This window comes from Oenanthe melanoleuca, chromosome 8 (assembly GCF_029582105.1).
Source record: "Oenanthe melanoleuca isolate GR-GAL-2019-014 chromosome 8, OMel1.0, whole genome shotgun sequence".
Classification (NCBI taxonomy): Eukaryota; Metazoa; Chordata; class Aves; order Passeriformes; family Muscicapidae; genus Oenanthe; species Oenanthe melanoleuca.
In genome coordinates, this window is record NC_079342.1 from 13,401,709 (window position 1) to 13,426,216 (window position 24,508).

The following is a 24,508-nucleotide window of genomic DNA, read 5'->3' on the forward strand; positions in this document are numbered from 1 at the left end:
GCTATTTCGGGGGCTTGGGGATGGTTTTTATTAGTTTTATTCTATTTGTTTCCTCACTTAAATTGTGCTAGAATGCAAAGGGCATAAAAACCTATCTGTGTTCAGCGACTTGTCTAGATTATAAGAGTAGAATAAAAATGTAATACTTTCAACTGTAAGTAGAACTCGTGTTGGACAGCTTCAGCTTTGAACACCAGCCTAGCCCTCAGTACTGCAGGCGTTATCTGTCTGTGGCTGACCTTTTACTGAATGAATGAGAGCTCACTAGAGCCCTCAGAATTTTTGGTTTATTTGCACTTACAGTAAAAATAAATACTATGAAATTTGGTGTAATTTGTTTCTGGAATCATTACAGTGAGTTGATACACCAAGCCACTCAAATATAGCTGAAAGCATAAAATAAATATTTCATTAAACACAAGTACCACTGGATGTAAGTGGCAATCTGTTCTCAGAGAGTCTGGGTTATGCCAGGCTAAACTGAAGTTGAGGGATGAGCTGAATGGAGAAATGTTCTCATATATCAAGCACTGGGCAGGGTCAGTTACAGTCTTCAGCTTAACAGTGTTTGGATCTTATGTTTTTAAAGGAAAAATCAGACAAAAACGCTTTCAAAATACCTATTTTTTAAAAAATTTGAAATCTTCATCTAGCATACAAGTCTGTAAACACTGTAGTCTAAACTAAGTTAAAGACGCAGGAGAGATGTCTCTGAGAGTCTTATCTCTCCACACTTTAGAAACTGGATGTTTCCTAGCAACTGAATAACCTGCTACTGTCAGTGGCGGGCTGAAACATTGCTCTTATAAAAATTTAGTTTTGACAACTTAGTTTATATTCTTTGTTCATTGTGATACTATTTAATGGATGCCTTATTTTCTATAGTCTATTCACTCTGGGAGCAGAATAGATAGAAGACTAAAGGGAAGCATATTTTAGAGAACTTGGATTTGTCAGCAACGTTGCTGTAGCTGTGTGTGACAATGCATAATGAATGCTGCAGAGGACACTAAACGTTCTGTCTGAATGCCTACACATTGTAAATGTGCTACAATAAACACAGCTGCAGTAAGTTTTGGGTGTGTCAATATTCATCTGTTGCCAAGTTAATATAGGAGCTTTATTTTTTAATAATACTGTGTAATTTCTGGCATGAAACAGAGTGTGGAGTGTGTGAACTTGGATTTCCTGTAGTCATGATACTTCCTGTGGACCCTGTCAAGGACCTGCTTTCAGCTGATGTTTAACAGCATTTCAGAGTTTGCCATAGAAACTAATATTCAAGTATTTAACCTACACTAAAACCACTCCTCAAATTCAGCAAAGGCAAACCAAATGCAAGGCATAGGCAAATTATTCACAGTATCTGAAAGTTTTGTGTACTGAGGTCCTTCTCTTTCAACACTCACCTAAGACTGAAGACTTTTGAAGCTTTTCAAGAAGATGCAAGGCAGTCTTGCCTCAAAAAGCAAATATTAAGTGACCATGTTTTCTCTTGACACAATTAACTCCTTATGGATCTTTGACAACACACAAAATACGATATGCACATCACCATTGTATACAATAACTTATGTAAAGAATTCTGGTAAAGGTGGCAAGCACTTTAAGATCAATGAAATGCAGAAGGCAGACTTACATGGCTTTTTCATACAGAGTTAAGAGAAAGCTAAGATTAATAATTCACTTAAAATACAGGTACATTTTGTAAACAGGTATGGAATACTTTGTTTGCCAATATAGTTATAAGGAAAGAAGTGATCTGATTTCATTTAGAAATGGGGTAGAACGTGTGCTTTGTCACTGTTAACTTATTAAATTGGTAGCAAGTTTCAAGAAAATTTGCAGAGCTCTAAAGTGTCAAATTCTTACAGAGTTTTACAATAGCAGAGAGAAAGCATGTTAATAGAAGCCTGCAATATGAACATAAGGCATGGAAAGCTACAACGGGTGACCACAAAGCAGGAAAAGATACTGTATCTAGATTCCTTCTATTCCTAATGCAAGTGATGAAGTCTTCTACTGAAGATTGGTTTCTACTGCCTGAAGTGAAGCAGTGAAATTCCTGGTAGAGTCTTTAAGTGATGACCTGTGCTTGTGCTGCAGCTAACAAGTCAATCAACTGAGATACAGAAATTATTTGAAAAACCACAGTCTGTGTTACTTCTGCTGGATTCCTCAGCTTTTAATTTAGCATTGCTGGGAGCTGTGTGGGTTTGGGGAGGAAAGAGTTGATGAATTACAAGTTGCCTTCAGACAGTAATGGGCAGACTGTGAAGCCAGAGGGGAGGGCTATCTAAAAGAAGAATGTTTCAAACAAAGTATAGGATGGGGTGAGGGTAAAAGAGATACAACTGCTTATACATTTAGCAGGGTGGCAATTGTGTGTTTCTGGTCATGGGTGCAGGCTATTACACTGAAAAGAAGAACAATACCCTGAAAGGTTACTGGCTTGCTGCTGCTCATAATGTCCAGTTCTGACTGGGAAAATAAATGCTGCTTCTATTATATATCTGATACTTACCTTCTGATTTTTTAACGAAAAGTACAGACACTCAAACATGCACTGTTCACCTTGGTGCTACTGCTGGCAGTTTAAGTGCTTGCTTGTCTGATCTGCTTGATCCTTGGTGTTTAAGATCTTCTGCCTGAGTATTTTGCTCACCTGAGAAGAAGTGAGTCAATGCTTTGTTTTCTAGCCTCCTGGCTGCATTTGAGATGAAGTACAGCTCTGCCAGATCTGTGGCTGCTGCTGTTGTGTGTGTGGTGAGGCTTTTTAATCTTGTCAATATATGATGCTCTGGCTATGGCTTTGAAGAGCCAAGATGTGTGACAATGATCTTATTCTAAAAAAAGCCTTGTGACTTCAGAATATCAGTGATTGCAGCATTAGCAATGCTGGTAGCACATGTAAAGCTGCATCCTGGAGACATCAGTATCTTTATGCTGATACAATCAAGCAGGCACAGATAGAACTATAAAATGCAGTTGGGGAGAACAAGGGAGCAGATAAAGCATCTGATAAACTTGCTTAAATATGCCATCCTTAGGGAAACAAGGCTTTCAGCCCTGACCAAGAAGGGTGGAGGGGTAAGAGATTTTCTTTGTTCTGATTCTCACTGGGCTCTGGAAAGCCACCTGAGAATACTGATAGTCAGTATTTCATACCAAGGCTATTTCAATGCCAATGTTTTGCATATACAGTTAGGGAGAACTTCTTATTTTCAGCAGAGCCCAGATGTTTTAACATAATGAAGTTACACTTGAGAGGAAGTGGTGGTGAGCTTACTTGTTTCTAAGTACCAGTTTCCATGCTGGATTGTTGAAGCACATTCTCAGGGGAAGGTAAACAGTGTACGTGCAAAAGAGATCGAATTCAGATGTGCTCATGCCTAACCAGTATTAAAATGTATAAAGCATAATTTATCTGGCAGATGGGGGGGACAGGAATGAAGTAAGACAACACATGGACACTGCTGTAAAAAGCAAAACCTGTGACTTCACCTGTGAGGAGCATCTTCCTGCCTCATGCAGTATACCAGAGGAAGTCTTAGGAAAACTTTCAGCATGAACTGACACAATGCTCTTGCAGCTAATGTTGAGAAACTGCATATGGATGTTTGTCTGCGCTTTTGTTCCTTCTGCCTTACACAGTGTGACCACAACCAAATACAGCATCATCTGAGAGTGTTATGTAAGAATCCTGAGTTGCCCATGCCCACTGTGTGGGCAGGTAGAGAGCTCAGTTGCTGCAATGATGCCTCTTATGAGTCTGCATTCTCTATTGAACACCCTAGCTTGGAGTTACCATATTAAACCACATCTTTTGAGGAACTAAATACCTCTTGACCTGCATGACGACCAATTCTGTAGTAGCTAATCTCACCTGCAGTCTTCTGTGTCTACAACTACTAGTTGGCAGTAAGGCAACTACTGTTATCACAGAATCGGAGATTATGCTGAGTTGGAGAGGACCCACAAGGATGTTCCAGTCCAACTCTCAGCCCTGCACAGGACATCCCCAAGAGTCACACCAGCCCCGCATGGGACATCCCCACGAGTCACACCATGTGCCTGAGAGCACAGAGCCGTACTCTTGCGGCCAGAGCCCGCGCTCGGGGCGGGGGCAGCGGGAGCCGGAGCCGCAGCCGGGCCGGGCCGGGCCGGGCCGCAGGGCACGTGGGCTGCGGGCGCCCTCCTCCGCCGGGCCATAAAGGCGGCGCGGCCGGAGGGGCAGGTGCGGGGCCCGGGCTGCTCCGCCGGAGTCCTGCCCCGTCCGGGCCGGGCCGAGCCCCGCGGCCCATGGAGATCCCTCTCAAGTCCCTCCCCGGCGGGCGGGCCGCCGCCAGCGGGTGAGGGAAGCGGGCTGAGCCCTGGGGTCAGCGCGCTCCAGCGCTGCGGGCTGGGCACATCCATCCCTTCCCTTCCGTGCGGCCGCGATAGCTCCGGGGGCGCCGGGAGGGCAGGGCAGCCGCTCGGAGGGCGCTCCGGCCCCCGGGCAGCGGGAGCAGTGCGCTCGTGTCTCGGCCCTGCACAGGTAGGTGCTGCCCTGGGGGAGCAGCGGAGCCTCCGAGCGGCTGCGGCGGTGCGAGCCCTGCGCGGGAGGCTTTCCCCTCCGCCTCGGAGAGGCGCCAGGCGATGCCGTCCTGCATCTAAGCGCTGAGCTTAGTGCAGATTCGGGAAGGTGAAGCTGGGGTTGCCCAGACTCATATGTAGAACTCAACTCAACGATGGGATTTTTTCCGTTTTTTGGGGTTTTTTTTTTGTTTTGTTTTTTTGTTTTTTTGTTTTTTTCTTTTCTCCTTCTTGCCCCCTTAGCACCCCATCGTTCTCGTTAATATCTCTTCAAGATACAGAGCTCTAGTAGGTAAATGTTGCTGATATGGAGCTCTGATGGACACTTAGTGTCGCTACAGTAGTGAGTTACTCATTAAAGAAAGTGACTGTGTTCACTTACTAAGCGCCTTTTAGCCACTTGATTCAATGGTGCTTTTTCTGCTGGGTGAAGAGCTAACTACTACAAGTGTATTTCATGAGCAGGCAGCTGTAATTGTAGTCCTTACTGCTGAAACCTCTTTCTTGAGTGAAATGTCGAGCTCTAAAACGCCTCGCTACAAAACAGCCAAAGAAGACTGTCCGGCCAGCTACAGCAGTAAAGTATTGGTTACAGTAATGCAGCTGTTAGAACTGAGTTAGTTATAATATGAGGTACATGGCACCTGGATGTGCACTAAGCATGCATTATACTGTTAATCTTCATTCACAAAAAAATTTGGTTGTGTCAGTGCTTCACAAAACACACTATGGAAACCCATTGAGTGGTGTTAATTACACTAGTGTGTCGGAATTTAATTGCTTCATTGCTTTATCTTGAGCTGGATACTTTGTTTCAATTAGATTTAGATCATTAGGCTAATCACCACGTGGTAGAACAAGATGGTTTGTTTTAAATATGGTAAGTCACTGGTAATCTCTTGGGGCTTTTAAACTTCTCCAATGCTTTGTTTGAAGGTTCTAGTTCTGCTGATTTAATGTGGTCTATTTGGATGTAATTTTTAATTTGTCCTAGAAATGAATGAGTTGAAAAACAGTTGATGTATTTAACCTGTTGCCCTGTTACCTGTTTCACCTATTTAAGAAATCTTTCTTAAATACTACAACAGAGAATGCCTGTTTTTTTATTGGAAAACAAAGTCCTGCAGTGATACAGGCTTCAATCTTGGCGCTCTCTCTTAAACCAAAAAAATGTGTTGCTTTCTTTGACAAATTTCCTGCTTATCATTTCTACAGTTAATTTAAAAAGGGAGCTAAAGACATCAATGAAAATAATCCCTAGTTGCAAATGAGAGTTGTGTAAAGATGCTGTTACTACTCGACATTAAATTTTTGGAATAGCTGTAGGGTCTTGACATATATCTTTGGAGTAAACCATTACATTTTTCATGGTATGAATTTGAATATGTAAGAAAATAACATTTATTATAAAGTTTGCTGTTTGATTTGTGGGGGGGTTGGCCCTTTTTATTGCTTGGTTGGCTTTTTGTTTTTAAAGGTTTGTCACTTCTGATATACTTTTACTGGAAGCTTAGGGATGATTTTGCTGAAGTCTTGGAGTGATTCTTATGTCATACCTTCATGCTTTAAAATTTGACCAGATTTAGCTTAACCCTGTTTCCTCTTTCTTTCCCACCTCCTCCTATCACTTTCACTCTGGGTTAGCTCATGTTCACTGTGCACCCACACAAATGCTTCTGCCTGTTGGAGAGCAGCTGGTACAGGAGCAGTGATGTCTTTGGGTGTCAGTGCAGGATTCAAGTATGTATGTACCTGTTTCCTTAATCAATGCTCACAGCTGTAGTTATCACCTGCTCTTCTGTCAGGTGTGTTTACATCTTTCAAAATTTTTGTATCTTGAACATTACTAAAGCTAGTCCAGTATGTTTTTTATTAGAAGTCTAAATAGGGATGCTGCCCACAGTTTCTTTTTTCTTGGAAACTACCCGTGTTTTTCCTGCTTTAAAAACCAAAATCATCCTGCCTCTCATCATCTTCTTGAGAGATTGATTTAAGGCTGTGTAGGAAAGATAACTTTTGAGCTTTTAACAGTAAAATAGATTTTTTTGTTGTTGTTTTCACTTCCTCTTCTGAGGAAACACCACAGTGTCAGCCTTACTGTGCTTCTTTAACTGAAATTTCTTGTGGGACAGCTGGTTCTAGCATATCAAATGTGCTTTGTGATCTGCAGTTTGAGCTTAAATATCTGTGCACTTGAAACAGGTGTGGGCACAAAGAGTAAAAATGAAAAAGTTTTCCAAGTATCTGAAAACTTGGATGCTTTTGGTTTCGAGCCTCAGGTAAAATATTGTCCTTTATAAAATTCAGATCTTCAGGACTAACATTCTGAATGGTAAATAGAACTGATAATCAGATGGTGTCAGTTATGATCCTCTTAACATGTAAAAAGAAAAAAATCACTAGATTAGTTTTGATCTCTATATGAAGTAGGAAAGCTCTGAAAATATGACACTGGAAAACAGGGTTAAAAGGATTAGAAGATGGGGAAAGTTTTTTCATGTTCCATTCAGTTGAGGAGGAGAAACTTAAGGTGATTTAAAACACTTACAATAGCAGTCTTTTCTACTTGGTCCTCTGATTTTTACATGCCCAGGTATTTAAATAAAGAAATGCTTATGAATTTAGCCCTTGGAGCTGCATGTTCATTACAGAAGTGTGTGTAAAGACTGCTCTGGTTTAATCTTTAGGACAACTCTTCTTCTGCTAGAATGTGGGTTATTCAGACAAATATGTTAGCAGTGGTCCCTCTTTGTTTCAAATGGATTTTTAAGACGGTAACAGCAAGTCTACATTTCTTTTTATTACAAACCCTCTTATTTAATGCCTGTTATTTTTTGTCTAAATGGTGTGTTTTAATGATCAGATGTGTTTGATTTTTAATGATGTGATCACAGGTAAATATTTTTGCATTTCCATAAAATAATCCAAAAACTATTTTGGACCTTTTATGTCCTGTGGTGATCTGAGGTGATACTGCAATGAGGAAATTGTCTACCAAAGCATTCTGTTGGTTTCTAATTAATATGTTATTTGTGGCAGAAATATGATGACTCAGTCAGATTTAGATCTAAGAGAAACTGCTTTGAAAGAGGATTTGAAGTTTTACTTCATGAACCCATGTGAAAAGTACAGAGCAAGACGTCAGATACCATGGAAATTGGCTTTGCAGATTTTGAAGATACTCATGGTTACAACACAGGTAATCCTCTGTTTTTACTTTTAGAGTAGCAATGATGTGCAAGAGAAGCAGGTCTGTACTTCTGGGCCTTTTGTCATCCCTGGTATTTGTTACCCAGGGAAAAAGAAAAAACACTATGAAAGGAATTTCAAGGGGGAAGAATAACAAACTATAAAAACCTCCTGGAGATTTTTGGGGCAGTGCTTAACCAGATATTTTGCCATTTTTGACATAATACTTTAAAGCAAATTACTCTTCCTATTAAAGTCAGCACTGTCTTCAGGCTTGTCAAGTACTGCTTTTTGTTACATTTTTAGATTACACTTTCACTGGACTGTTTCAAAAGTGATATTTCCTGATATCTAATCAGAAAATTAAAGTGTCCTTGTTCAATGTGAATATGCTATGGTATCTGATGTGATGTCTGGGCTGCAGGAATTGGATGGGTCTCTTGCTTTTGTAGTCAAATAATGCATCTGAAAAGTTGTGTTCTGTTTGAGATATTACATGCAGGCAAAGAAGAGGGTGTGCGTAAGCTGCACTGGTATCACAGTGCAGCTGGTCATTTTACAGTTCTCTAATTGTGACTGCACATATAGGTAGAAGTAACTTTTTCTGAACCTTTGAAATGCAAGACAGACATCTGACAGTTTGCAAGAACAGGTTAATATATGTGCTGAGTTGTGGGATCCCTGGTTTGTGTTTGAGTTGCCTGCTATGAGTGAAAGGAAGCACACCTCCAGCTGATGTGTGCTGGTGTTTTATTGCCCATGGCAAGCTCTGGGGTCTGGCCTCTGCCAGTGCCATGCTGTGCCCAAATCCTGACAGGTCTCTCTCTGCAGGCAGGAGTGGAGTGCCCTGGTTGGTCTGTCTAGGCAAGGCTAGTTAAAATAAGTGATTCATGCTAGTGCTGGCACAATTGTGACCTGCAGAGATAGAGCTGATGGGAACAGGGATTGTATTAAAGTGTGTGGGGTGGGCAGTGTGAGCACAGTGCCAGCCAAAAGGAAGGGGTGCCCTGGCTTTCTTTACTGGCAGCTGTACCTCATATGTGGGTTGTTCCTCTTCCTTCAAAGACAGGACAGAAAATTTGCATGTGAATGATGATACAATATACATCTTCACATGTCTCTGAAAAGGTTCAGTGCTGCCATCTGTCCTAACCTACTGAGTTCAGCTTTTGGGAGTATCACTGAAGATGTAACTTTCCTGTCTGCTGCCCCAGTCTCCTACTATCCTGTGAGCAGAGGGGTGCTCTGCTGCCTGGTTTTCAAAGGCCATGAGATTTTTCTGGACTGCTGCTTGAGACTTTTCTTGTGAGCCCTTGCTTTTGCTCAGGTGTCAGGCACATAGCTGTGGCTTGGGGGTATCCTCCTGCTACTGTGCCTGTGAAGAAACTCTGGCTGAAAAGTCAAGCAGCTTCTAGGCTCTGTTGGTTTTCTGTGGTGGTGGTGGTGGAAATGGGAACATCCATATGGAAGGGGAATACATGTCTTCAGTAGTACCTCTGCTGTTTGTTATAGCCTCCTTAAACAGCACCTGGGTCAGGCAGGTGACGCTTTTTATTGCTGTAGGGTCTCACATAGGTTTGCTCTACTCCTGTGCCATGCCAGAGGTAGGAAAGGTGCAGGAATTTGTCCATAGCAAAGCAGAGCATTTCAGGGGTAGCAGGTTGTGCTGTTAAGTTGGCTTGTCTGCCATTTGCATCCTCCACAAAGGTTTTTGCAAATCCCAGTTGGAGTTGTTGGTGCATGATATGTGTAAGGTGCAAGTGATGTAGCTGTCTGTTCACTTACTGCACTTAGATTTGTTTCACTTACCCTGCATGTGATAAGCTTGGCTTTGGTATCTCATGGCATTAGTTATCAGGTTCTCTGCTCCTGCCATAGCAGAGTTACAGCAACAGGCACCTGTCTGTTTTGTATTTATTGTAGTTTAAAGCTGTTTTCAAAATGCTGCTGCTTGACCACTGTTCAAAATTCAAATCAGTTTCTTTTTTTCTCTTGTCAGCTTGTTTTTTTTGGTTTGAGTAACCAGCTGGTGGTCTCCTTCAAAGAGGAAAACATTGTTGCTTTTAAACACATATTCCTGAAAGGCTATTCTGGAACTGATGAAGATGACTACAGCTGCAGTATATATACACAACAAGATGCTTATGATAGCATTTTTTATGTTATTAATCAGGTAGGTGTGAGTGTTTTTATAACTGTGTTATATACAGCTATAAACTTCACTAAGTTTCTGATTTTCTGTTTCCATTCTTGGATTTCAGTTTGGTATTTCACTAAATCAGTGTAGATGGGGTGTCCTGAAGTTTTTGTTGTAGCTGAATTTTTGTCTCTTGGAGATGAATCCAAACAAGAATTGTACTCAGGTAAAAAATCTAGAAAATTTGAAAATTGGTCATCTTGCATGAGCTGGAACCTTGATTTAGGTCTTACTTTGAAGGCGTAAATATACCTATGCATGCTTAAAAAAAAAAAAGTCCTTAACAGCTCTCCTGAATTGCAGCTTTGTAGTGAGGGCTGGGAGCCTCAAAATGGAATATAGTAATTAGGAGTGTAGAGGTATTCACCCTGGTTAGGGATGGTATTTTTAAAAAACAGTTCCTTTACAGTTTTCAGAAAATAGTGAATAAATCTATGATGAAAATTCTGCAAGAGTTTTTTGTATTTAATACTAATACATTTGGAATGTATGTTTGAATGAGATAAAGACTCTGGAATATGAAATGTCTCCTTCCTTGGGAGTGATGACAAACCCAGAAATGTTTAGCACTGGATGAGTAAAAAGTGGTTTTAAACACCTTTCATGTTCACTTGGCACATGAGCTCTGGCACTGGGTTAAAGCAGTGCTGCTTTAACCTGGGGGCTGCAGGGCTGAAGGACCAAACCTCTTCCTCAGTCATCCTCTGGTGGGGGCTGGCTGCTCTCCTGTCCTCTCCTGTGGCTGCAGCAGGGCCACCAGCAGAACAAATGTGCTAGACAGGGCCCAAGACTCTCATTCCTGGCATTCTAAATGAATGGTGAAGCAGTTTTCTCAGTCTTTCTTTGTACTCTCCATATTGCCACTGTTTCTGCAATAAAACATGCTTGCTTTCTTTTTCTTTCTTTCTTGCTTTGTTTCTCTTTCCTTCTTTTGTAGGCACTGAGGTGAATTCCAGATACAAGACAGTAGAGAAACAATAGCTTTATATCCTCAAGAATGAGCCAGGCATCAGAAAAAGGTCTCTTCATAAAGTGTCTGTGTGGTATAAAATGTAGTCATATATTCAAGAAGATTTAAATTGTGAAATCTGGCTTCTTTAGTATCCTGTGACATTACTGAGAATTTTATATCACACTTAAGAATTCAAAAAGCATGCTTTCAGGTGAACATTATGACTACTGTTTCCTTTTTTGTGTCTGTCTTTAGAAGGTGCCTTGTGGGATGAGCTAATCTAGATGACTCCTAAGCCAAAAGAACCTTTTTTTTTTTTTTTTTTTTTTTTTTTTTTTGAGATGGGCAGCTAGAAGACATGGGATTTGGTGTTCTGGTTTGTATTTTTGAAATGCATGGCTGGGTTGGTGAAGTGGAAGGAAAAGATGGAGTTGTAGAAAACCGAATTTCAGCCTTTGTGTAATATACCACTGGGGATATTTTAACACTTAGGGGAAAAAACCCCAACAGCATAAAAGCCCAAACATACATTTACACTTGGAAGAGTACACAGGTTTCCCTTGGTTCAAGCTGAAGTTTCTATTAGGAAGCAGCTGTGAAGTTGTTACTCTTGTGCTCTGCCCTGTGGCAGAGGCTGTAAGACCAGGACATTCTGCTGCCTGCTCTGAGGCTGTTTGGATACTTATAAACAGGAATTTTGCTTTTGCTGTTTCACAGTGCTGTTTAAAGTGGCATGTGGGTAGCCCAGCACCCCGTGCTGTGCTGTCAGGAGGGCAGAGCCTGAGAGCACACGTGGGCAGGGCAGCAGGCAGTGATCTGGAGATGTCCTGGGTGGGATGAGCAGCTGTGACTAATTGCTGTTTCCACTCACTTGACCTGCCTTAGTCAGATGTGGCTTCCTTAGCTTGCTCTGAGTTCAGGCACTGACAGGGTGGGGAGGCCATGCTTTACTCCTGGGCTGTCTAATCCTCAAAGTGGCACTGCAAGGCAGAGCTTTGCATAGAAGGGTGGTAGCTTGTTTGATTTTCAGTTCTGGACATGGAGTGTGTGGTTGTTAATGACTGGTGGGATGTTGTACCTCATCAGGTGGGCTAGTGGCCACAATGCCCATAGGAAGGGGGAAATAGGATGGTAATGAATGATGCATAATACAGAAATCCATGTTAAAGGGGAAAAGGAACTAAAGCCAGCTGAACAAATTTTTAAGTAATAGGAAACCTTGTCTGACTTCCCTTGTTTATTTACTTCAGGCCTCCAAGAAAGCTAAATGCTTTCTTGGGAGCAGACCACTGCTCTATGCTGCCCTGAGCTCTTTTGCTAGGTCAGGTAATGATAAAAACTAACAAATTGCTGTGTGTTTGTCTTCTTCCCCAAAAGGCCATGGGTCTGTCTGGCTTCTCTTGGGCAGTGTTAGCTCTTGGGAAACTGAGCTGGCAGGCAGCTGCCTTCATGGTTAGTCATTGATCTCCTGTCCTTCCTGGTTAGTCCATGGATCAGCTGTTGAGGAGCCAAGGGCAGAGGAAGAGCTGTGCCCTGAGGCTTGCCTCACTTGTGCAGGAATGGCAGGTGTGACTCCAGGGATCAGAGGGCATATCTTGCTTCCAGTAGATACTAAGGTTGTGTGGAAATCCAGTCTGAAGGGCCACAGTTCTTGCTGTTGCTCGGGGCTGATCCCTGTTTGGGCAACACTTGCTTTGGCACAGCTTTATTTGCTTCCACTTTTAGTCCTTGTTTTCAAGCATGTCTTGTAAATGAAGAAGTGACTTGTGCTGTATTTTGGAATTAGTGGAAAAAGTGCCTTCCTCACAGGCATGTTTTCAGCTGCTCCTGTGCTTGTGTAAAGCAGGCAGGTTGAGTTACCTTTGGAGGCTGCTGGAGCTGTGTGTGTTCCCTGGTTACACAGTGGGTGCACAGCTTCCCCCTCCTGTACTCACACAGGGAGCTGCTCTGGTTTTGATCTTGGCATACATTTGATAAGAACTGTGACTCAGATCATGTGTAAATGATCAGGCTTCAAGTGTTGTGAAAATCATCACCTTCATGATGGACCATCACCCTGAGGGTGTGTTAGCAGCAACACTGTGCTGAAGTCTCTGCCAGGCATTAATTACCAGGTGTCTAATGACCATGGTGATCACCTGCAGGCAGCCCAGTAGGCACAGGGCTCCTGGTCACTGTGTCACCAGGATGCTGATCACTGCTATTTAGTGGCCAGCAGCCCTCTTGTCTGTAAATTGAGTGGAAAGCTTTTATGTAAAGTAATGTAAAGTAAAGATTTTTTAAAAGTTAAAAATCTGCATTGATGCATATAACTTTGAGGTTTCCATTTGCTGTGTCATGCAAAAAAAGATGACTTTCTTTAACTTCTAGTTCTGTTTTTGTTTTTAAACTAGTATAGGCACTTGAAGAACATATCCCTGGGGACACTTGGTTATGAACATGAAGAATCAGGTTTAAAAATCTGTAAACAACAGTACAAGAGAGGCACAATGCTTCCTTCCAATGATACATTGAACATAGATGTTTCTACTGAAACAGGTACAGTGCCATTGTACTTAAAATGTCTTGCTGTGGAGTACTTAAATTCTAGTTCTAAAGCTGAAAACCAATAGCTTTTTGTGTGGAAACCTCAGGAACATTACCATTCTTCTTGCCTATTTCCATTTTGGTTATTAGTAGCTGTCTAGAAGAGACAGCTGTGATTATAAGAGGCCCTCTTCAACCACCTACAAATCTTTGTAATTGATGGTGAGGTGGTGTTTTGTTCTTTTGCTCTTTTTCCTAAACACACCTCCTCCCCCTCTGTGCAGGAGGTTCAAATGCAGAGTTCTGGATGCAGGTCAGTCTGTACCTTCCATGGGTGAGTGCTCTCACTGCCTCTCAGAGCTGAGATCTGGCTGCTCCCAAGTCAGTACACAAACCTGCTTCTGACCCCACTAGTTTGGCCTCTGAATAAGTTTGCTCAAAATCGATGTTTTGCCTGATTAGGACTTGCTATACACATTGATCGTCTCAGTTTAATGCTACTTTCAATGTGAAGTTTTTATGATAACAAATTTTCTTGTCTTTCCAGAATGTATCCTTTTAAAGCCAAAGGAACTAATTGGTAAGAAGGCAGAACCGAAGCTGAACTCTTCTTTTTTCAATCTGGAATTTTACAGGTAAAGTGATGTGTTTTTTAAAATGATTCCAATTTGCCCTTTCATATAATAAGGTAGATTCTAATTTGTGCATATTTCTGTGATATTTAAATACATTTCTACACTTTTTCAAATATGCAGGCTTATACAAGTTGAAATCTCCTTCAAGCTGCAAGGCATTGCTCTGCAGACAATCCATGCCCGTGAATTACCTGACTGCTATGCATTTCAGAATACTGTGAGTGACAATGGGCTGTGGCACTTCCAACACTGTATGTGTAATCAGAGCTCAAGCTAAGGTGCAGGTGTCATCCTCATATTTAGCCTGCAAGAGGAGCACAGCTGAGATGTCCTGGCCCTTACCCCCTTCCCAAAGGCTGCTGAAATGGTGTTGCTGTGAGGCTAGGTTGCCAGGTGGTAACTTCCTAACCTGGAAAGGGATAAGGAACTGTTCTTTATCTAAAGACTAAGTGTGAAGTTTGACCTCTTGGAATAATACGTGTCACCTACTCAGGTTATGTCCACAACATCATTTATGGTGACAACTTTCTTAAAGCCTATCTGATCAACAAAATTAATGCATGCTGTGTCCAAAGCACTTAGCAGGATTTATTTTTCTGGAATGCAATCTTGCTAGTCCTGTTTCTTATGTAGCTCTATATTTCCAGATAACTTTCAATAATAGAGCCCACAGTGGAAAAATCAAGATTTATTTTGATAGTGACACTGATATTCAGGAATGCAAAGACTGGCACATATTTAACTCGGGTAAGTGTGATACATGAAATTTGCATAGCAGCAGTTCTGCATCTCCCATTGCTTTCCCTGGTCTGTAGACCTGGGAAACAGGTAGAACAATGTAACTTGTAGAACAATGCAACTTGTCTAAGGCAGTTCATTGCCCCTTGCTAATCGAGAGCTAGGAAATAATTCCTCTTGTGAGAGTGTTGTGAGATTGACACAATCATCACACACTGCATCTCAGTGTGTATCAGCAGTGAGCTTTCCCTGCAAGGAGGATGAATGTTTCTTCAATAGATTTTGATTTGTTATGCTGCTCTGGGATAACTTGATTTAACCCACTAACACTGGACTTATTTCCAGCTGAAGCCTCCTACAGCTTTCAATTTTTTTCCTTCTAACTGACTGAAGCATACTATTTCTAAAAGTTTGTTTTTTGTGTTGGCTTTTTTTTTTTTTTTTTTTTTTTTTTTTTTTTTTTTTTGCCACTGCTGGTAGATTAAATGTGTATGAACAATGGCTGGCATCTGCTGTGTATTTCTAGTGTCAGGGCTTGGTCTGACAGCTCAGGAATGTGCAAGAAAGGCCCTTTAAGGGAATAGTAGCTGTGGTAGCACTGTACAACTGCTGCTCCCATGTGCTGACTTGCAAAGGACTGTGGTGGAACAATATTCTTCTGTGTGCTATACAGTATCTTGATTAATAACCATGTTAAGTAGCCTGCCTTTTGCCTCAGTAAAGCCAGCTTTTCTCTGATAATGCCATGTTGTACTGATATTAAAGTGGTAACTTTGAGGATATTCTGAATAACCTCAAAGTGCCTTGGCTTGCATCTCTGTCCAGCAATTTCTTGTGGCTGTCTTTCAACTACCTGTTCCTGAGTAGTTTATTTTGTCTGATTGCCAGCTGAGGGAGTGTGCATTACTTAGTAACAAAGGTGAGCTGAAGGGCTATTGCAACAATTGAAAATGAGTGTTGGCCTCTCTTTCATATAGTTTAAAAGGCATGTTATGGAAAAGATAGGGACCATTGATGTGAGAAAGCAAAGGAAGACACCTAATTTGTGTTCATGTGGTGGCTTTTAAACTTGTGGATGAAAAGAAAACAGTACAGAAAGTCCAACAAGTTTCTTATTGCAGACTAAGGTGGGAATTTTTGCTAAATTTAATGGTGTTAATACAGACCAAATCTGCATTTCTTTTGCCTCATGTAGTTGTAACACTGTGGAAGCACAGATGGACAGGTTAAAAGGAGGATACCTGTATCAATATATATTTATATATATTTACATATAAATGTATACCCATTTTTGGGTTATTTTGAAGAACTTGGACATATTTTTCATTCTTGTATCCCAGTCTTCATGACTGTCTTGATGTATTTCTCTGCTGAGCTGTGTTCAAGGTAGGTTACAAGCTATATTTTTGCTGCAAGTGTATCTGCTTATGGGGTGAGAGTATTTGAGCATGAATTGTTACAAAATGCCACATAACTTGCATTAAAAGACATGTGGAAAGACTAACCCTACTTTATTTCCTTGGCTCTTCACAGTTCTCCAGAAAAACACTCAGTATATTCTAGTCTTTGATGGATTTGTCATTTTGAGCTGCTTGGCTTCTCTCATCCTCTGCACACGATCCATTGTTCTTGCCTGGAGGCTACAAAAGGTAAGCACAGTGCTCATGACCTCAATGCTTCTTTGGTCCCTGCCTTCTCTGCTGCTGGCCCTGTGAAGGGGCACCCTTTGAAACATGAAATATTCAAGTGAGAAAATCTGTTGCAAGATATCTCCCTTAGTGTCGCTATCTTGTCAACAGAGATTTGTGAACTTCTTCTTGGAGAAATACAAGCGCTGTGTCTGTTACTCTGATCGCCTGGAGTTCCTAAACGGGTGGTATGTCCTGGTAATTATCAGTGATGTGATGACAGTCATTGGGTCAATCCTAAAAATGGAAATAAAAACCAAGGTAAGAATTTCATACTTCAGCTAAAATACTAGTTTTGCAGTAACCATGTGTATTGTGCTTTAACTTGGGAACAGGTGGAAGTGAGCTATGATAGTCCATAGTCATCTGTTTATTTTAGCTCATTTCCCAGTGCCAGTGTATCTAACAACTACTTTCAGTTACTCATCCCCAAAATCTTTCAGTAAGGCCATGTAAGCTATTTAAACTTCTTATTTCCACAGTGCTAAGACCCCTAATCCCTGGTATGAGACCTGTGGGTAGGCAGTTCCTTACAGAAAGAACCCACAATTTGAGTTGTTAGTTCTGTAAGAAGTAGTAGCAGGTACAGTATTGGGAAACCACGAGTCATCCCCTTGAATGAAAGAGGTGCTGATGGCTTGTAGGACTGCAAACAGAGCTGTCACAGCTTGTCTTCCTGGCAAGCACAGGCACAAACAGTGTCAGTCAGTCACAGGCTGCTCGTCCTTGAGCTCCCTGCCTGGGCTTGCTGAAATCATTGTGCCTTGTCCAGCTGGCAGCTCTCCAGGAGCCTTTTGGGGTTGGTTTTGTGGGGTTTTTTTTCCTAGTGTGTTTTGTTGGTTTGTTTTTCTTTTTTTTTAAATCTTCAATAGATGTGTGTCAACAATTCGTGTTCACAAAACTTTGTATTCTGGGAAAAACAGAGTAGGTAGTGTGCTGCTACTGCCTCATATGTACTGAGGCTCAAAGGGCAGATCCCAGAGTGGCCTTCAGAGGAAGCACTTGGGAATCACTGGCTGTAGGGTGAGGTGGGGATTGAGGGTAGGAAAGCTTGAGCTAGATGGCTCTCTTGGGCTTACTGCAACCTGTTCTGGCCTCCTCAGGTAAAGTTCAAGTAGGTTTGGTTGTAGTAAAATCTGTAGTAAAAACAATGCTCAGGTTCTGGGCTGCTGGCAGAGAACCTATTCAGATATGTAAATGCATGTAAGCATGGAAAGGGCTGCAGTCCCAAGGGTCACTTTCATGTAAATGATGGCTCATGTTTTTTTAAACAGTGAACAAGAGCTTCTATGCCTAGCAGCAAATAGTAACCTTCTTTTTAAACAAAAACTGAGGTTTTCAATCTAATTTTGAAACTGTGTTGTGACCAAACTAAGGGCTTTTTTTTCTTCCAGACTTTGCACTTAATGCAAAATTTCAAGAATATCAGGTGTGCTTCCACTTGCAGCACTGTTGTGTTTGAATGATCTCAGTAAATAACTGCAGTTCACATTGATCTGATTTTTGTGATGTAGTAACAGGCTTTCCGTACTAGACTGCCCTGCTTTGTTTGTTTGAGCTGCTGGAACTTGAATAGCTGCCAAGCTGACCTATCTAGTGCTTTGTAACTTGACCACCTGCTCTGTTTGGATTCCTTAGAACCTCGCAAGTTATGATGTCTGCAGCATTTTACTTGGAACATCAACTTTGTTTGTCTGGGTTGGAGTCATCAGATACCTGGGATACTTTCAAACCTACAATGTAAGGAGGGAATCAAATGTCTAACAATTAAAACATGTATATATCCACATATATATCACTTTTCCCCCCAGGTATGTCTCTAATTTTTTGCTTTTTCTTCTCTTCTTTTCTCCACTCTGACTTGTAGGTGCTCATTTTAACTATGCAGGCATCGTTGCCAAAAGTGTTAAGGTTCTGTTGCTGTGCTGGGATGATCTATCTTGGCTATACTTTCTGTGGCTGGATTGTCCTGGGACCTTATCATGAAAAGGTACATCAGCAGTATCACTCCTTTTGTGGTGTAATTATGGGAGTATCTGTGTGTGTGTGTATAGCTCCTAGCCAAACCAGCAGAAAGGTGTCTTAAATGAAAATGCCTGTTTAAAAGCTGTAATGTGAATGCAGGAGTGTTTCTCATTCCATCTGTGCCTCCTACTACTGGCTCCTTTTAACAAAATAACTACTCTTGCTTTTACTGTGTGCTTGAAGTCAGTGTGATCTCCAGCCGCTTGTGGTGAGGGGTGGTTTGTCCAAGCCACGTGCATTGGTCTGTCTCTTCTGCCCTCTTCTGGCAATCCCAGTTCAACTGGGCTAAAGAGGCACTAAACAGTTCACTGGAACTATTTTTTTAAAAATCTCCTTGGCTCTGGCCTTGTTTTTCCAAATCTTTTCTGTGCCATGTAACTTCATCTCCCAAATTGTGACTCATAAGGGGATGGATGAATGCTTGTCTTGTTTGCTTTGCTTCCTGTGTGGGGGTGTGTTGTGGGTTTGTTTGTTTGTTTTCTTAAGGCTAGTATCAAAGTGTGTGCCTGGTATGTCTTGTCTTGAAACTTGGGTGAAGGAGTAAGGCTTTGTATATTCTAAAGCAGAAGCCAAAACAACCCTAAATCTTGTTTGCTTTTCTTCTTGGCAGATGCTCTGTGTGACAGTTTGAACAGAGGCAGATTCCTGTAATGGAAAATTCTAGATATCTGTTAATGACTAACAAATGTTTGATTTCTCATTCCTGATCTCTGGGTGCACACAGTGTATATGTAATGGAGAGAAGTGCTGCAGTGCTTCATTCAGCTTCCTCTGCCCCCAGAGCTCTCATTGCTCTCATTTACTGTAATTCTGTCCTTTGAGCAATGTAGGTATTCAGTCTGCATGTTCCAACGTGATGGCAATATATTTTCTGTGGGATGCTGGATGCAGTGAGATCCTTTGCCACAGCAGAGGTTCAATTGTTTATAACATTATAAAGCACAGCATGATGACTGCTGTAACTTCCCTGCAACAAGTACATTATCTGAGCCAAAGGAAGGATAGTTAACAACATGTTTATCTATGAAAATGTTACCTCTTGCCTAAAGATCATGTATCAATGTCAAGGAAAGCAGCTGTGGAGGATTCCTGTTCCTGCCAGTCCCCCAGTGTCCCACAGGAAGGCAATGTGGCTCTGTGCAAGGCAGGCTCTCCCACCCCAGCCATCCTGTGAGAAATGGAAGAGTCTTCACCCATGTGCAGAAACCCTGGAGAGCTCCTTAATATAGAAATACTCAAAAATATAGAAATACACCCTCTACTATAGTCAGAGAGAGAGAGAGTGGATATCTTCATTTTGTGCTGTGTCAGTTCAGGGGTTTCCAGGTGAGCAGTCCTTAGCAGGTCTTTCTGTGTCAGTGCATCAAAAATTATCTGTGCTGTGCCTCCCTTCTTTCTGGATAATTTACTTCTGAGTTTCACAATGGCTTTAAAATTCAATTTAAAAAAATTAAAATAAAATAAGCCATAGGTGTAAACTAGACCCGCTGTTCCTGTGCACCAATATATTTTCCTCCCAAGCATATACCTCTTGACATCTTGTTTTCATTATGGGGCCACAATTGTGCTGGTTCATTGATAATGCATATGTTTTAATGTGGCTATTAATTCATATTGTCCAATAAGTTATAGTTAAGAAATCCAGTTATTTGGAAGGGCAGAACAAAATAGGAAGTGGGCTTACCTAGCAGATAAAAAAAGGTTTTAGCCTCAGGATACATTCCAGTTTAGGGAAATGGAATTTGGAATTTAAGAGACTGTCCTTGAAATTAAACTAAAATTTTTGTACAGGATGTGCTTCAGTAGCTTCATAATACAGCTATAGCCTGTACTTAAAGCTCATTGAGGGCTTTCTGAGTGACAGGTGGTTAATTCAGTTGAGACCATTTGAGTTTTGAAGGCTATGTGTTAACTCTAGTCCCTTAATACTGTATTGATTTATTACCCACACTTCAGTAATGCTGCAGAGCTGGGAAGCCAGAGAATGTGGATTGTGTTCCCAGCATACTACCACTAATTTACTGTATAGATTCTGTGAAATCACTTTAGCTGTGCTTTGGGAAATGGAATGATACTTTTCTGCAGGTCCAAAATTGCTTATAATTCAGTAGCTTTGTGGTGGTCAGTTATTAACTGTTCTGCCTGTTGGACATCATAAATTTTATTTCTTGATAATAAATATTATGTCTGATTTTTTACACCTCATGCTTAGTCAAGATGATATTTCTACATGATTCTATTACTGACATACAGGAAAGCATGGTAGCATTTGATTGCCTGGGTTGGCTTTTTTGTTTGAGTCTTGATTGATTTTCACATTGATAATAATTTGTGCTCATTTTCTAGTTTGAAGATCTGAACACAGTGGCTGAATGTCTGTTTTCCTTGGTCAATGGTGATGATATGTTTGCAACATTTGCTCAAATCCAACAGAAGAGTTCACTGGTGTGGATGTTCAGCAGATTATATCTGTACTCCTTTATTAGTCTGTTCATATACATGATCCTCAGCCTTTTTATTGCACTCATTACTGACTCCTATGACACCATAAAGGTAAAGCATTTTTTTTCTGTTACACTTCTAATCAATTTTGTATTTGTTCTTGCTAATTGCTCATCACCATACCATCTACTATTGGTTCTGATGTATGATGAGATTATTAAAATCTTTTAGCTTGGTCTGTAGCAAAATTGGAAGAGTGGATGAGTTTGCTGACATCTCAGATGTGCCTTTGGCAGGAGTTTGGAAAGGTTCAAGCAGAAGACTCTGAAGTCATTTAGGTCTCCAGGCCTCCTTAATGTGCTGCTTGGAAATGTGTGGTTAAAAAGAAATCTCTTCTGAGAGGTGCACTACTTCTCGTTCAAGTTTAAATTGTGTTGTCCATTTCCAGTACAGACTCTGAGAGTGAGCTGAAGTTTTCTGTAATTACCTTCTGTTCTTGACCTCAAGTGCTCTCTGCCCTGTGTGCTCCTGGTAGCCTCAGTGACCAGGGAAGGCAATGTGGATCACACCCTTCAGCCCTCATCTTTCCTGCCTTGGTGTCAGGTACAGGCCAGCAGAATAAGGCTGGTCTGACATGAACTGCAACTTCCAGACCAAGCAAGAGCTTCACTTTTGAAGCACCTCAAAATGTAACTTATTTGTCTGTGCTTCTTAGTTTACTGGATGGTCTGATCTGCAAAGTGGTATTTTACTGACCCTTCCCTCTGAGAATTTCACACAGATCAGCTGAGAACTGTTTCAGTAGGCTGAACTTTTTTTTTTTTTTTTTTCCCATAGCATTTCTTCAGCATGGCAATGTTGAATAGTCACACTGGAACCCTTCAAACCCAGAATTAGAGCTCCTAGGGAAAAGGAGTCCAAGGCACTTGCAGTGAGCACAGCAGCTCACTGTGAGCAAGGGAGAATCAGTACCATTATGGCCTGAGATTGCTTGCTTGGCCTTATGGGCAGCAAACAAAACTTAAGAGAATCTGTGAACAGTGTGAATTTTCTGTCACTTACATTTGTTCCACTGTTGGTGGAACAAAGCAAGCTATGTACTGTTTCTAGGATGGGAATGGGTTTTTTCCTTCCTATAGCAATACTTAACTTTTGAACTAAAGAATCTGGTTTAACTGTCACACTCTAGAGGAAACATTCTAGAATATTTCATGCCCAGCAACTTCTCATGTGTTGTAAATTAAATGCTTTTTCTTTCAGAAATACCAACAAAGTGGTTTTCCAGTAACAGATTTACATGAATTTCTAAAAGACCATAGCAGTGCTGGCTACAGAAAAGAGAGAACTTCTTTTCCATTCATCTGCTGCTGCAGGAGGTCAGTAGGGTATTTTTAGTGAGTGTTTTACTGACAAGTACAACAGTTAGCTTCTCACTGCAAACTGCTGCTTCACAAATGCTGGAGTATCCAGAATTCAGCCTGTGTGATATTTGGATCATGTTGGATCTTTAGTCAGCTGATGATGCAAAGGCAGCAATTCTGAGCTTAAACATGTTTTTACTGTTATACTCTTATAAAAACTGCTATGCAGAAGCTGATGAGAGAACTTTGGAATACAGCATGAAACTACCAAGGGTTCTGGAGCAAGCCAAGTCTTTGCTACAAGTTGTCTGTTTCCAAAAAGCTTTGCTACTAAGCTTGGAGTAGTAGCAGAAAGTGAGAGGGTGATTCAGCCAGAGGTTGGTGCTTAACCCCAAAACTATGCTGTGCAATAAATCCAGGCTGTGGGAGAAGGAACAGACCAAAATGTGAACACTTAATCACAACTGATGTAACAAATCCCCTTTTAGCAGTAGGATAGTTGTCCACTTATATACTGCTGTTTTTGTGAAATGCAATTCTGTATTTTTGGTGCATCCTGGCAAAGGAGACCCAATAGCCAGAAAAAGAACATGAGATGATGGTGGGAAGGTATACCAGTGGTTGCTGGGGGCACATAAAACCAACTAGTTAACAAGAATTCCAGCCAGGTCCAGCTTCAGGTTTCACCTGCAAGTCACTGTGCAGAATAAGAGATTTGTGTGCCTGAGCATAATAAATATGCACCATAATATGCTCTGCAGTACTGAGGGCACAAGCCTGGTTGTTGGAGTGAAAATCCAGAGCTTTTGCTACTCTAGCAGTTTTTGCATCATGGTCCAGTGCAGGCTTTAGAGCTGTGTGTGGAAAGGGAGAGCAGAGAACAGAAGGATCAGAACTGAGCTCATATGAGTAGATGCTTCCTGTTGCATTTATTGCTGAATGGAGAATTGTGAATTTTTTTCTTTGCAGACAACAGAGTGATGACAACTTGATACTTATTAATTGATGGCTGCACATTGAAATCCACCACTGACATATGCAAAAAAAGCATAGTGGTATGGAGAAGGATAATTCTCCAAATTGCAGTGGAACCTGCCATCTGGATCTGCCTCATGAACAGACTGTCGTGGCTAATTAAACTTCTGGGGAAGAAAACAATGTGACAGCAGCTGGCTGACCAACAGGAGACCCAGAATCTGTGTCTGGAGGACAGCTGTGAAGAATTCTGTATTCTTGCCTCAAGTTCTGTCATGTTAGAGAAGACTGATCCTAGAGCATTGTCTGTGGAAGCTCCGTTTGCTAATGATCTTGAGGAGGAAGGAAAATGGCCTTGAATCAACTGTTGTTGTTAATAATAAAAAGAATCATATGAAAATAATTTTTAAAAAATAATCCTGCAATTAAAAGTATTAAATAAAAAGAAGTCAAGAAGGGAGGAGTTTTTCATTTAACTTGATGCATTCAGACTGTCATTTCTACTTGGCACATTTCATTTACTTGAATTAAATTTATGTAAAACTAAAAAGCTGCACAAGTGGAAAGTAATTGCTGTTTTCCCTCTTGAATATCATTTTAACACAAACCACTTGTAGGTCAGTCTTTTCTTTAACAGCTTTACTAAAAAGCAGTTTGTTATCCTTTTATCTTTTTTTGGCTGTCTTTTCTATTATACCCACAATATTGATTTGTACTGTGTCCAGATTAAACTTACTGCCTGTAGTTAAATACTTTTTGCATTTTGCATGGTTGAAAACTTTCATGGTAAGTATTATCTGAAGGCTGCTGGAAAGATATTTCTTTTTTTTTTTTTAAGCAGTATTATACTGTTGTATTGTCATAACACAGATGAAAAATTCAGGCAAAAATGGTGCCATTTAATTTTACTTTTATTTCAAGCACATGTAACTTGGAAGAAAATACATAGCAGCTGGGTCTTGCAGTTGGTTTGTTCAAGTGACTTTCTAGCTGTCTTTGGGATGGTCAACTCTAAGGACTGTACTTTCCCCTTGCCTCTTTATAAACTTTTTTCAGTGAGAACAGAGGACTCTGGGGAACTTAAAAGCACTTCCAGGATAGTAGTGCATAAATGTTAACCAGGTATTTCTGGAAACTTCCAGGAGTGCTGACAGTTCCTGGGGTGGATGTGCTATTATATTAGATGCTCCACTTCTGTCTCTCCA

The 24,508-nt window shown here is 41.0% G+C and overlaps 1 protein-coding gene across 3 annotated transcripts; it reads left to right on the forward strand.

The window, feature by feature from the left end:
• Nucleotides 1–4,193: 4,193 nt before the first annotated feature.
• On the forward strand, nucleotides 4,194–24,053 carry MCOLN2 (mucolipin TRP cation channel 2). Of its 3 annotated transcripts, none has more exons than XM_056497550.1 (14): nucleotides 4,194–4,352; nucleotides 7,615–7,774; nucleotides 9,764–9,937; nucleotides 13,307–13,451; nucleotides 13,987–14,074; nucleotides 14,195–14,291; nucleotides 14,722–14,821; nucleotides 16,346–16,461; nucleotides 16,612–16,761; nucleotides 18,139–18,240; nucleotides 18,368–18,490; nucleotides 20,872–21,078; nucleotides 22,228–22,343; nucleotides 23,298–24,053. In XM_056497550.1, the coding sequence occupies exons 1-14, from the start codon at nucleotides 4,303–4,305 to the stop codon at nucleotides 23,332–23,334; spliced, it is 1,665 nt and encodes a 554-aa protein (XP_056353525.1). In that variant the 5' UTR covers nucleotides 4,194–4,302; the 3' UTR covers nucleotides 23,335–24,053. The 3 variants fall into 3 exon arrangements, with proteins under 3 accessions (XP_056353525.1, XP_056353526.1, XP_056353527.1); XM_056497551.1 differs by lacking the exon at nucleotides 4,194–4,352 and adding an exon at nucleotides 4,779–5,455; XM_056497552.1 differs by lacking the exons at nucleotides 4,194–4,352; nucleotides 7,615–7,774 and having other exon boundaries at nucleotides 9,855–9,937; nucleotides 13,312–13,451.
• Nucleotides 24,054–24,508: the final 455 nt, after the last annotated feature.

Excerpts from the sequence above, each read along its gene's own strand:
- MCOLN2 (XM_056497550.1), top strand. The coding sequence starts at position 4,303 with ATGGAGATCCCTCTCAAGTCCCTCCCCGGCGGGCGGGCCGCCGCCAGC. Across the intron at positions 13,452-13,986 it reads AGATGTTTCTACTGAAACAG|AATGTATCCTTTTAAAGCCA; the intron begins GTACAGTGCCAT and ends TTGTCTTTCCAG. Across the intron at positions 16,462-16,611 it reads TTGCCTGGAGGCTACAAAAG|AGATTTGTGAACTTCTTCTT; the intron begins GTAAGCACAGTG and ends TCTTGTCAACAG.